Below are 14,525 nucleotides of genomic sequence, written 5' to 3'. Positions count from 1 at the left end.
AATCTCCCACCCCCCACAGTGTTTAAATTTTTTTAAGTGTTTCAAACTTCTAGGACTACCACAGTGTCCTAATAAATTTTGCAGTTATTTTTATGAAATGACTATCAGCTGTCTTAAAGACAGTATGAAGAATAGGAGAAGTGCCATGAGAGGTGGGGACAGACTGAAAGGGGCTGAGGGGAGAAACAGGGGGACCATTCAGAAGGCTATTGCAATAACCCAGGTAAGAAAGGTGGTCTGTGGTGGTCACCAAAGAGGTAGTGAAAAATAATCAGACTGTAAGAAATAGATTAGGGAGCACCTGGGTGGCTCAGTCAGTTAAGCAACTGACTCTTGATTTCAACTTAGGTCATGATCTCAGGGTTGTGAGATTGAACCCCATGTTGGGCCCCACATCAGGCTCTGTGCTTAGTGGGGAATCTGCTTGAGATTCTCTCTCTCCCTCTCTCAAATAAATACATAAATCTTTAAAAAAATTTAAAGAGTTTGTTGTAACTGGGGCCAAAATAATGGCATTCCACTACCAGTTGGAATACCCCACACTGTAAAAATCTGAGCAGAGGAAAGCAATGACTAAGAGATGGCATCATCTTGAGCCATTCTGGTTGATATGTCATCAGTGCACACCAACTGAAAAGAAACTACTCTGATATACTATCAAGAAAGCAATGTTAATGAAAATGGATTCTCACACAAAAGATGACTCTGCCACCATACCACACAAAAACATAGTATCTTGAATGAATAGAACAAAAATAAATAAAGCCATCATAACTGAAATTTTTCTATTTTCTCAGCAGGTTTTCTCTGTTCCAATGGTGCAGGTACATTCTTCCTTAGTCTAATTGGTTCTTCTTTTCTGTCCCCATCGCAAGGACTTCTTTGGAGGTTTCTAGTTGAATGCTGCTCCAGGTAATTTACAAATACTTTTTGTCTCAAAGTTACAAGGAGAATCATTCCCTGTCCATTTGTCTTGGACATTAACAAGGACAATACAATTTTCTTCCTGATTTTTGGGTTCACCCTCATGCCATAATCTGAAATGAAAGAAAAAAATATATATATTTATATTTGTATTTGTATTTATATTTATATTTATATTATTTTTGTGTGTGTGTGTGAGTGTGTGTGTGTGTAGGTCAGGGGACATGCAGGGAAAATGTCTTTGGTGAAAAATACGGAGTGCACTAATAGAAGTATCATAGTATATTAGTATGGGGTTACTCAACACATAGTACTCTATTCTGAGTAAGCATTCCTATATCAGTATACTGCAGTCCAAATGAATTCTGCTTGCTATCTTCCCAGCTTTGCCTATAAAGCTCTTACACCCCAGTCGACATACTCACAAATTATGTGGGTTAAATGCTGTCTTGTTCACCAAGGATTGGCCTCCATGATTCTCATCTATAAATCCCAGGAAATATGAAAATCGTCTATCCAAAAATTGAGAAATAAAGTTCTGCATAAAAATATAAATTTTGTATAATTACATAAAAATTTTATAAAAATTATAATTTTTATAAGTATATTTGCATTTATCATTTGATAGCTATTATGTTAGGTAACATAACAGCTAACATAATAACATTATGTTATGTTAGGAAATAATATTATGTTATGTTAGGAAAAGCTATTAGGAAAAGAGAGAAATGGTCAGATGGATTATTAGCTAAGCACAAAAGCAGTGTTATCAGACAAATGTGCTTTCAAATCCTGCCTCTGCCATTTATCGTGTAATGTAGTAAGTGCTCTAATCTCACCAAACCCAAAATTTCTCATCTCCAAAAGGACCACTGTACTACTGCAGTTACTGTGATGAGTAAGTGAGATCACACTTGGAAATCACTTAGCACAATGTTTAATAGGATCAAATTTTTTTAAAATTTCATTTTTAAAATTGCCTTCTTTATGCATGTGTGTATTAAATTAAGTTCCATTTTATTCAAAGAGTTGGTGAACCTACAGATTGCAAAGCCATGGTGACAGAATCCTCTGGGAAACCTCCCTAAGAAAAGAGTAGAATATGAGTTACATATATACTATATATATATATATACATATAGTGTGTGTGTATGTATATGTATGTATGTATGTATATATATATAGAAGTATATTACAAGAGGAAATTTGTTTTAAGAAGTGCTTTAAAAAGGGGCGCCTGGGTGGCTCAATGGGTTAGAGCCTCTGCCTTCAGCTCAGGTCATGATCCCTGGGTCCTGAGATCAAGCCCCACATCGGGCTCTCTGTTCAGCGGGGAGCCTGCTTCTCCCTCTCTCTGCCTGCCTCTCGACCTACTTGTGATCCCTGTCTGTCAAATAAAAAAAATAAATAAAATCTTTTTAAAAAGTGCTTTTATTTTTTTTTAAATATTTTTACTTATTTATTTGACAGAGAAAGAGAGAGAGATCACAAGAAGGCAGAGAGGCGGCGGGGGGGGGGGAAGCAGGCTCCCTGCTGAGCAGAGAGCCCGATGCGGGGCTCGATCCCAGGACCCTGGGATCATGACCTGAGCTGAAGGCAACGGCTTTAACCCACTGAGCCACCCAGGCGCCCCTAAAAAGTGCTTTTAAAAAATTTAAAAATTAAAAAAAGAAGTGCTTTAAAGTGCTTTAAAGAACTGAATTAAACTTAAGAATTTTTTTTTACTTAGAGTTAAAACCATGCAACTGAATTGTATTTCTTATGATTTCTTCTGAGAAGCTATTTCAGTCCTGCTTAACCATTCATTTATTCACTCACTCACCAAACATTTATCAAGACCTATCCAGTGTCCCTAGCACTGTGCAGGACTTTGGAGATGCAAAGATTAGGAGAGCACAGCCACAGACCTCTGCAAAGGAGAGTCACTGGCAGACAGGGAGCAGTGAATAGATAATCTCAGTACAGTGTAAGTGCCATGACCACACAGTGCACAAAGTACCACAGGTGTCTCTCCAAATTAGAACAGGGAGGATGGCATAGGGAAGGTGGTCAGGGTAGTTTTCTGGAGGAAATAACATGTGAATCAAATCTGGAAAGACCAAAAGTTGGCCAGATGAAGAAAAATGAGCAAAGAAGATAAAACAGATGAAGCAAAGGCATAGAGGCAGAACAAAGAAATTCCTCTTTCTCTGCAAAGAGATTCAAAGAGCAGAGAGATGGATTTGAGTCTTCCAACATACCAGCTCAGCTTCTGTGCTGATGGTGGCCAGATGAGCCCCCATCCTCATGCAGTTCCTTTCGCTCTTATCCCATGTCTTATTGTCATTAAGAGGAAAATAGCAGTTGGACTGGAATGCTCTCCAGCCAAAAGGACAGCAATTCCAGGTGGTCCCTCATGAGAAAATTGAAATGAGAATCAGTTGCAAAGGAGTATTTTATCTCTAAGAGATTGCATAGTTATTCCAGTTAATATTTTTTGGAAATAATACCAAGATTACCAATATCATTTTGTTCCCCCTTTAAAAAAGCCTAAAAATTGCATTTCTAAATATTTCTGAGCAAAAGTATCTGAATCATGTAGTGACTTATATGGAAATTACAAGATATTCTCTTAGAAGACAACATCATTTTTCAATGTCCCTACATGTATTTACTTCTATTTTTGAAGTGCTTCTAGAATAAAGCCTTTTGCAGGTAATTCTATCTAAAGAGGGTAGAGAACCTACTAGAACTCTCAAGCATTTGCCCATCCTCCCAAAGGATGAAGGATTTTACAGATTCCAGCAAAATATAAGAGACAAAGTCACTTTGGAAAAGCTGTATATTCTAGGAGGGAAGTCTTTAAGATATGCCTAAATCAAAAGAAAATGGAATTAAACTAATGTTATGTTTTGGGTGCCAGAAATGGATCCTAAATGTGTTGTTATATTCTCCAGTTATTCAACTAATTACAGACATGAGAAATCTATTTCTATTTATTGATGTTTACTCTTGTACCAGATACTCCTGTTGTTTTAATCTCTCCTCATTTACTACTGGTTACTTTAAATTGGACTATGAATCTGAATGGAAATGGAAGTAAGACAAAACAAAGAGGCAACCCATGGAATGGGAGAAGATATTTGCGAATGACACTACAGACAAAGGGCTGATATCCAAGGTCTATAAAGAACTCCTCAAACTCAACACTCAAAAAATAGATAATCACGTCAAAAAATGAACTTCTCCAAAGACACATGAAAAAAATGTTCACCATCATTAGCCACCAGGGAAATTCAAATCAAGACCACATTGAGATACCACCTTACACAGTTAGAATGGCCAAAATTAACAAGACAGGAAACAACATGTGTTGGAGAGGATGTGGAGAAAGGGGAACCCTCTTACACTATTGGTGGGAATGCAAGTTGGTGCAGCCACTTTGGAAAACAGTGTGGAGATTCCTCAGGAAATTAAAAATAGAACTTCCCTATGACCCTGCAATTGCACTACTGGGTATTCACCCCAAAGATACAGATGTAGTGAAAAGAAGGGCCATCTGTACCCCCATGTTCATAGCAGCAATGGCCACAATCGCCAAATCATGGAAAGAGCCAAAATGCTCTTTAACAGATGAATGGATAAAGAAGATATGGTCCATATATATAATGGAATATTAAGCCTGCATCAGAAAGGATGAATACCCAACTTTTGTATTAACATGGACGGGAATGGAAGAGATTATGCTGAGTGAAATAAGTCAAGCAGAGAGAGTCAATTATCATATGGTTTTATTTACTTGTGGAGCATAAGGAATAACATGGAGATTAGGAGAAGGAAAGGATAAGTGAATTGGGGAAAATCAGAGGGGGAGATGAACCATGAGAAACTGTGGACTCTGAGAAACAAACTGAGGGTTTTAGAGGGGGTTAGGTGAGCCTGTTTGTGGGTATTAAGGAGGGCCCATATTGCATGGGGCACTGGGTGTGGTGCATAAACAATGACTCTTGGAACACTGAAAAAATAAAATAAAATGAAATGTTAATTTAAAAAGAAAGGAAATGGAAGTAAGAAAGAAATTCTCCTATGCTCTTTTCTATCTACCTTTCAATTTTGATTTCTCTCTGGTGCATGTCAGCTTCTTGTAGTACTCTGGTAACTTGAACACTCTTGCTTCTCTCCTGCAGCGTAGAATGGTGTGATGAGTTACTGTCAAAGGGGAAAAGAGTTAGTTTTCTTTCCCTATATAATCATTTACTTAGGGAAATGGGAGCTGGTCACTCTGGTCCCTTTCTTCTCCTAAGAGTTAAGGTAACTAACCCTTATTCTTATTACCCAGTTCTTCTTTTCCAGTCCCAGGTGAATAGGTTGAAATGAATTGTCAAAAATTAATATTTTATTATCGTTATCCATTTTGTGGTTTATGGGAGTAGTTCTGCAAACCTTTAGGTGTATATGCTTTTAAGCATATTTTTCTATCAGAATCTGTTTTAGAGTGGAGATTTTTAGAAAATACTGGGATAGTTCTGCCAAGTATTATCATATCAGCCAGATACATTCACTTATCTTTTAAATATTTTTACTTTGAGGGAAACCTGGGTGGCTCAGTTGGTTGAGCATCTAACTCTTGATTTTGGCTCAGGTCATAGTCTCAGGGTTGTGAAATCAAACCCCATATTGGGCTCTGTGCTGTGCATGGAGCCTGTTTAAGATACTCTCTCTCTCTCTCTCTCTCTCCCACCGCCCCTTGCCCATCCTATTCACATACTCGCTCTCCCTTTCTCTCTTCCCAAAATAAATAAATAATAAATAAATAAATAAATATTTTTACTTTGAAACATAATCAAGTGCAAAGAAGTGAAAAACACAAATGTACAGTTTATCAAATTATTATAAAGTGAGCACTCCAGGTAACAACAATCTGGCTTAAGCAACATAACATTGCCAACACCTCAGGTGGCCTTCACATCCCAAATACAACCCACTTCCTCTTTCTTAAAGGTAACTATACCATGGTTTTTAAACCAATCATTTTGTGCTTTGCTTCAAATTTTACCCCTTGATAACATATCCCTAAACCCTACAGATCAGATTCACCTGCTTTTGAACATTATATAAATAAAATGATAAAATATGCATTCTTTTGGTTCTGTCTTTTGCTCAGTGTTATTTCTGAAATTTATTTTTATTGTTACATACAACTATAATCCATTCATTTTCATTACTATAATGTGATCTACTGTCTTAATGCACTAAAACGTATAGCCTTCTTCTGGTAGACATTTGCTTTGCTTCCAGCGTTTGAGTATTATGAATGATACTATTCTAAGCATTTTTGGCCATGCATCCTAGAGCACATGAGCATGCATTTCTGTAGGCTATATTCCTAGGAGTGGAATTGCTGGTAATAGAATACGCATATTGCCAACTATGATAGTCGCAAAGTTTCCCAAAGTGGTTGTACTGCTCTATGCTCCCAGAAGCAGCAGTTCATTGGAGTTTCAGTTGCTCCACATCATCATCAATACTTAGTAGCACTAGAATTTTTAATTATTGCCATCCTGGTATGTTTGCAACGGTATCTCATTTTGTGAGTTGAATTTTCATTTCCCTGAAAACTAATGAGCTTGACATTTTTTATGTGTTCATTAAACATTTCAATTTTTCTTTTCTATACTGCCTATTCAAAATGTTGCCTATTTTTCTGCTGTATTATCAGGACTTTTTCCTATTGTTTTGAAAGAATTGTTTATATATCCTGTACATTAATTTTTTATCAATTATATGCATTACAAACACCTTCTATGGCTGCTTTCTTGGTATTTTTGTTGTACACTAATTCTTACTTTAATGTAGTATAATTGGTCAATATTTTCTTCACTGGCTAGCACATTTTATGACTTAAGAAATCATTCCCTGACTTGAGGATATGAATATATTCTCCATTTATCTTCTAAAAAGCATTATTGATTTGCTTTTCACATTTGGCCAATAATTCATGTCAGGTTGCTTTTATACATGATATACAGGGGACATATTTCATTTTTTGAATGAGGATAATCAATGGTCTTCATTGATTGAAAAAAATTGTCCTTTCCCTATACCTGCAGTATCCCCTTCTGTTTTATATAAACAGTTCATATATGCAGGATCTGTAACTAAGCTCTCTATTCCTTTCCTCTGATCTATTTGTCTGTACTTGGACCTATACTATATTATTGTAATTATAAGAATTTTATATAAGGTCTTACTACTAGAAAGAACAAGTCTTTCAACTGTTCTTTTCAAAGCCAGACTACAGTCTATCTGAAAGTTGGTTTTTTGCTGGTTATTCTTTACTGATAAGATACAGCCCCTTATAATCTCAAGTCAAAACTAGGGAATGATTTACTTCAGCCACCAACCTTCATAGGTCTAAGAAAGGGTTTAACTTCCAGCTTTCATTCCCTGACATAAGACAGCACCATCAAAGGACAGAAGGTTAAAAATGTAGCTCTGAATTTTAAATTCAAGACCCTGAAAAGCAGTATGGATTGAAATGTTGGGATGGGGAATCAAAATAACAAAAGACTTAGAGGAACTTCATGAATGTTGTTTGGGGAAATTCACAGAGTTCCATTTCTGCTAATAACTTACCCAAACAGTTTGCAATAAAACAAGCACTGAGAACTGAGATGTAAAAAACAGCAATGGCCCAAGGGATCATCTGGGAATGCTGGCCTCTGACTAGGGCAAAAGGAAAGATAAATACATTGTCTTCTCTGCCACAAGAACTGGGAAAGATATTCTACTGAGATGCAAGCTAGATATGAGCTCATCCACAATATTTTAGATCTAGAGGGGAGCTTAAAGATTTCCTCCTGAATAAATCAGTTTTAGAATTTACTGATAAAAACATACATACATACATACATACATACATAAAAATATAACCTTTTTTAATGGAAAGGCTTTTTATAAGACAGAAAACTCAAAGATCATTAAAAAAAGAAAATGGATAATTTGGCTCCATAAAGACTAAAACATCTATATGACACAAATAATGTTAAAACACAAGGGACATATGAAAAAAAAATTTGTCACAATATTAATGTCTAGACTGTATAGAGAATTTCAAAAAGCAACTTAAAAACTGAGCAAAAGTTTGACCAGGAAATTTGCTGAAAATTTAGTTTGCTGAAATTATGAATGATCATTAAACAGAAAAGTATGCTCAAAGAAATGCAAACTAAAATATTATGGTATAATTTTTCACATATGAGATTTTTAAAAGAAAACAGAAAATATATAGTATCAGCAAGACTGAGGAAAAACAAACTCTCTTGGTGTTAGCATATAGTTTATGCTAAACTAAAAATTAGAAAGCTTTTAGACAGACCAAGTTAGCAACACTTATCAACTTCTAAGTGCATCATATTTACCACAACAATATCAGTTCTAGAGCTCTATCATGTAGAAAAATTGAACTTATTTCTATGAAAGGATATTCATTGCAGTACTTGTAGAAATATATAATTTTAAAATTAATAATTAAAATTAAAATAATTAAAATTAATGTTTTACTTCACCTCATCACTCTACCATGGCAAACTTCAATGGGACCACAGTGTACCCTGGTCCTGAAACAGCTTTTTATGTAACAATATGTCTTGGAGACTTTCTCTGTCAATCCTACTAATATATAGGATTATTTGAATCACTATACAGAATTCCATCACAGAGATTCACCATCATTTAGAATGTGTACTATTAGTAATATACAAGCAAGTATTGGTTTCTGGTGTTTTTTTCTGTTTCTAAAAGTACTGCAATGAATATCCTTTCATAGAAATAATAATATTTGTTCTATTCCTCAAAAATATTATTTAATATTCTTGTAATACAAATACATTGTGACCCTTAAGTACAGCATAAAATGGGATAAAGTCAGAGCCTCAGGTAAACTGTGAACCTTAGTTGGTGTGTTTTGTCTATCTTCCTTCCTCCTCCTACCTTTAAAAGAATCTTCCCAAATTGCTCTCTTTCTTTCCATCTTATTTTTCTTTTGCATAATTTATCTCTTGTCTTGGCCCAATGTATGTTTCACAAAGAAGTTTCTCTTACCCAACATACTTGAGTTTATCTATGACCTTTCTCTTCAGCAAAGTCATTGTCATTTCTTCTAACTCCTCCTTATCATCATCTTCAATCTTCAGAACTATAACTACTATTAATTTATATTTTTAAATCTTAGTCATAATTACATTTGCTTCTTTAAAACTGAGAGGAGAGAATGTACTCACGTTTATTTTGAGGTTCTTCTTGACCCATTGTGGGTTAATTCTCTTCCTGTCCAGTGGTTGGGAGAATGAGAAGCCTCTTCTGATTTTGCCCCAAGTGTATATTTCTGTGGGTAAGGAGTATACCCTCAGAAATACTTGAGATTGAACATTAATCTTACTTATTCTGGTAAGAGCAGAAAGTTCTCTACATAAAAGATGAGTCAAAAGAAGAAGTCTTTTCAAAGACAAGTTTCCTTTGATTCACTCTGAGAAACAGAGCAAAGACGAAAGGAAATTGGGAAAGCAACACCCAAAAACAGCCAGTAGAAATTTCCATGAAGTATGTTGAGATCACTAGATTAGTGTGTCATGTGAAATTTCTCAATTTGTTTTTATTCATTCAAACAAAAAGTTTAGCAATGCCCTAAAAGAATAATCACTATGCTTAATAAAAATTTAATACACACTCCATCTTTCTTTCTTTCTTCTTTTTTTTTAGGGAGAGGTGTTATATTTCAAATTACATGTTACATCCTTGAGGTAAATTATGCCTTAAAAATGTCTCTGAACTGAGTAAGTTGTATGCAAGATGACAAAAGATAATGCGAGCAATGAGCTAAAGCTTTTTTTTAAAAAAGATTTTATTAATTTATTTGAAGGAGCACAGAGGGAGAGTGAAAGAGAGAAGGTGGCTCCCTTCTGAGCACAGAGCCCAAGGTGAGGCTCAATCCCAGGACCCTGGGATCATGATCTCAGCCAAAGGCAGACGACTGAGCCAGGCGCCCCTGAACTAAAGCTTTTAATGTACACAATGTATGTATACTGTATGTAAAGACAGGTAAACAAATCAAAATTTGTTTATCACAAATTTTTGTTTTGGGGTTGAGAAAGGGATGGTGGAGCTGTTGATTAAACCCCCAAATCTTCCTAGATGAGAGAAAATACGCTTATAAGGCAATGGAAAAGGAAATGTAACATTCTGTGGTAAAGACATCATCAGGTTCCCTGTCCTCTTTTACAGTGCCATCATGGACTGAATGTTGTGTCCTACAGCCATGTTGGCATTGTAATCTCAAACGTCCCAGCCTCTAGAACTGTGAGATAAAAATTCCTGTTGTTTAAGCCACTAATCTATGGTATTTTGCTACAGCAGCCTGAGATCACAAAAACAAGTATCCAGTAGCTTAGAGATCCTTCTTAAATTCTAGCTTCCAAAATATGGCCCTTCACCTGCCTTCTTCCTTAAGCTACAATATTATTTTAAGTATATATACACTCACACATATGTACACACACATATATATCTGGTGATCTTGAATGAAATACTACTATGTTAAGTTGGAAGTGGGAGGAAGTAAAATTATAGATTTGACAACACATATATTTTTCAACACTGTCACAAACAAAGTATTTCCATAGCAACAATATTACTTACCCACAAACTCTCAAAGTGACTCTAGAAACTACATCTTTTCTAAAGTACTATGTATTCTTTATTAAAAGGATTTAGGAATCTTAGAGGATATATAAATCCCACCTAGAACAGGAAAAAATAAACTACACCTGGCATATTCTGTGTTCCTGGAAAACAAACATGATTTCAAATACATGAGAGAAACTCTGCTCTAGAAAGTTTACTGAGCCAAATGAAAAGATGTGTCTAAGGTGTAGTTAAGACGATAAAAAGACAGGGGTGCCTATCTGGTTCAGCTGGTAATGTGTTTGACTCTTGATTTCAGCTTAGTCATGATCTCAAGCTTGTGAGATCAAGCCTGGTGTCAGGTCCAAGCTGGGAGTGGAACCTTCTTAAGATTCTTTCTCTTCCTCTCCCTCTGCCCACCTACCCAACAAGTTGCATGCACACATGTGTGCATGTGCTTTCTCGCTCTCTCTCTAAAAAAAAGAAAAGAAAAAAAATGAAAAAATCTAATTCAAACAAATGAAAATGAAAGCACAACATTTCAAAACTTATGGGAGACTGCAAAGACAGTTTTTAAAAATATTTTATTTATTTATTTGAGAGAGAGTAAGAGAAAGAGAGCACAGCAGGGGGAGCAGCAGAAGGAGAAGCAGAATCCCCACTGAGCAGGGAACCCAAAGAGGGGCTCAATCCCTGGATCTAGGGATCATGACCTGAGCCAAAAGTAGACACCACCGTCCAGGTGCCCCTAAAGGCAGTTCTAGGAATGAAGTTTATAATGATTCCTGACTACCTCAAGAAACAAAAAGTAGCTTGAAGACCTCAATTTACACCTCATGGAACTAGTAAAAGAACAAATCAAGCCCAATTAGCAGAAAGGAATTAACAAAGACCAGACAAATATATGAAATAAAGACTGAGCAGGGGCACCTTGGGGGACTCAGTTGGTTAAATCTGAAACTTGATCTCAGCTCAAGTCTTGATCTCAGGTTCATGAGTTTGAGCCCCACATTGGGCTCCATGACCAAAAATATAAAAGATCATTAAAAGTGAGAGCTGAAATTTTTAGACTAAAAAAAAAAAGTCAATGGGGTACCTGGGTGGCTCAGTCATTAAGTGTCGGTCTTCAGCTCAGGTCATGATCCTAGGGTCCAAGAATTGAGCCCCATGTGGGGCTTCCCCACTCTGTGGGAAGCATGCTTCTCCCTCTCCCACTCCTCCTGCTTATGTTTCCTCTCTCACTGTCTCTCTCTGTCAAATAAATAAATAAAATCTTTTTTTAAAAATCAACAAACTTTTAGCTAGAATAGCACAGAAATGCAGAGAGTACTAAAATAAATGAAACCAGAAACTAAAGAGGAGACCCTATAACTGATAACACAGAAATACAAAGGATCATGAGAGACTACTATGAAAAATTATACACCAACAAGCTGGATAACCTGGAAGAAATACGTTCTTAGAAACATGGAATCCATGAAGACTGAAGTCGGTTGGGCATCAGCCTTTTGCTCAGGTCAGGATCCCAGGATCCTGGGATTGAAGCCTGCATCAGGCTGCTCAGCAGGGAGCCTGCTTCTCCCTCTCCTTCTGTCCCTCCCCTTTGCTTATGCTCTCTCTCTCAGACAAATAACATCTTTTAAAAAATGAATAGAAAATCTGAACAGACCACTTTTAAGTAAAGAGATTGAATCAGTAATAAAAAAGATCTCTCAAGAAAGAAAAGCCAAGGACCAGAAGGTTTCACTAGTGAATTATTCCAAACATTTAAAGAACTAATGGCAATCCTGAAACCTTTTCAAAAAACTGAAAAGGAGGAAATACTCCCCAAACTCATTTTATGAGGATAGGATTACTCTGATACCACAGCCAGATAAGGATACTACGAGAAAAGAAAATTATAGCCCATTATAATATAATATAATATAATATAATGAATATAGATACAAAAATACTCAACAAAATATAGCAAACCAAATTAACAGCACATTTTAAAACATCATTCACCATGATTAAATGGGAATAATACCTGAGATATAAGGATGGTTCAACATATGTAAATCAATAAATGTAATATACCATATTAATAGAATAATAGATAAAAATCATATGATCATCTCAATAGATGTAGAAAAGACATCTGACAAAGTACAACATACTCAATGGTGAATAAGTGAAAGTTTTTTCTCTAAAATCAGAACCAGACAAAGGTGCCCACTCTGACCACTTCTATTTGGCATAGCACTAGAAGCCTTTGCTAGAGCAATCAGGGAAGAAAAAGAAATGAAAGTCATCCAAACAGCAAAGGAAGAAGTAAAATTGCTTTTGTTTGCATATATGATCCCATATTAAAAAAAAAAAATCCCAAGCACTCCATCAAAAAACTTTTGGAACTAATCAATATATTCAATAAAATTGCAGGATACAATTATCATACAGAAAATCATTTTGTTTCTATAGGCCACCAACAAAACACCAGAAAAAGAAATAAAGAAAACAAATCCATTCATAATAGCATCAAAAACACTAAAATAATTAGGAATAAATCTAACAAAGAGGCAAAATAACTGCACTGAAAACTACAAGATTTTGATAAAAAAAAATAAGGAGGATACAAACCAATGGAAAGATACCCTGTGTTCATGGATAAGGAACATTAACATTGTTAAAATGTCTATATTACCCAAAACCACCTATAGATTCAATGCAATCCTTATCAAAATCCCAATGACATTTTTCACAAAAATTTTAAAAAATAAAATTAAATTTGTATGGCACAAGAAAAGACTCTAAACAGTGAAAGCAATCCTGGAAAAAAGAAAAAAACTGAAACATAACATTTCCTGATTTCAAATCATACTACAAAGCCATAGTAATGAAAACAGTGTGCATAAAAATAGACACATAGATCAGTGGAGCATAAATGGAAACCCAGAAACTCTTGCATATATGGTCAATAAATATTTTTTTAAATATATTTTATTTACTTGACACAGAGCATGAGCGGGGAGGCGGGGAGGGCAGACTCCTGCTGAGCAGGGAGCCCAATACGGGGCTCAACCCCAGGACCCTGGGATCATGACCTGAGCCGAAGGCAGAGGCTTTAACCCACTGAGCCACCCATGTGCCCTGGTCAACATATATTTGACAAGGGAGCCAACAATACTCAAAGGAGATTCAATAGTCCCTTCAAAATGGTGTTGGGAAAGTGGATAATCACAAGTGGAAGAATGTGGTTCTTACCCTTATCTTACACCACTAATAAGAAAGAAAAAAACGTCAAAATAGATTAAAGACTTTAAGAAGACCTGAAACTATAAAACTCCAAGAAAAAAAACATAAGGATAAAACTCCCTGACATTGGTTTCAGCAATAATTTCCTGGGTATGAGAGCAAAAGCACAGAAGCAAAAGCAAAAATAAACAAGCCCACTTACATCAAATTTAAAACCTTTCTAGTCAGGCACCTGAGGGCTCAGTTGATTAAGCAACTGCCTTCAGCTCAGGTCATGATCCCAGGGTCCTGGGATGAGTCCTGCATCTGGATCCCTGTAGGGAACCTGCTTCTCCCTCTCCTTCTGCCTGCTGCTCCCCCTGCTTGTGTGCTCGCGCGCTCTCTCTCTCTCTCTCTGTCAAAATAAATAAATAAAATCTTTTTAAAAAATAAAAATAAATGAATGAATGAATGAATGAATGAATGAATGAATAAAGCTTTCTGCTTCCTAAGAAAGCACTTACAAAACACATATCTGGTAAGGAATTAATACGTAAAAAATATAAAGAATGAATACAACTCAATAGCAAAAAATCCCTAATAACCCAATTTAAAAATAGGCAGAGGAACTGAATAATCTCCAAAGATACACAGAGAGCAATGAAAAGGTGCTTGACATCACTAATTATCAGGGGGGAAAAAAGCACAATGAGATATCACCTCAAGCC

The 14,525-nt window shown here is 35.9% G+C and overlaps 1 protein-coding gene across 3 annotated transcripts; it reads right to left on the bottom strand.

Moving 5' to 3' along the window:
• Positions 1-652: 652 nt before the first annotated feature.
• On the bottom strand, positions 653-9,455 carry LOC101670571 (C-type lectin domain family 4 member D). Of its 3 annotated transcripts, XM_013063591.2 has the most exons (6): positions 9,186-9,454; positions 7,540-7,629; positions 5,008-5,112; positions 3,165-3,316; positions 1,350-1,462; positions 653-1,037 (listed from the first exon to the last, which is right to left on the bottom strand). In XM_013063591.2, exons 1-6 carry the CDS (start codon positions 9,211-9,213, stop codon positions 893-895), a joined length of 633 nt encoding a protein of 210 aa, XP_012919045.1. In that variant the 5' UTR covers positions 9,214-9,454; the 3' UTR covers positions 653-892. The 3 variants fall into 3 exon arrangements, with proteins under 3 accessions (XP_012919045.1, XP_012919050.1, XP_012919049.1); XM_013063596.2 differs by lacking the exon at positions 5,008-5,112 and having other exon boundaries at positions 9,186-9,455; XM_013063595.2 differs by lacking the exon at positions 7,540-7,629.
• Positions 9,456-14,525: the final 5,070 nt, after the last annotated feature.

This window comes from Mustela putorius, unplaced genomic scaffold, assembly GCF_011764305.1.
Source record: "Mustela putorius furo isolate JIRA1106 unplaced genomic scaffold, ASM1176430v1.1 tig00003988_pilon_pilon_pilon, whole genome shotgun sequence".
Taxonomy (NCBI): Eukaryota; Metazoa; Chordata; class Mammalia; order Carnivora; family Mustelidae; genus Mustela; species Mustela putorius.
This window is presented reverse-complemented; position numbering and strand designations above follow the sequence as displayed.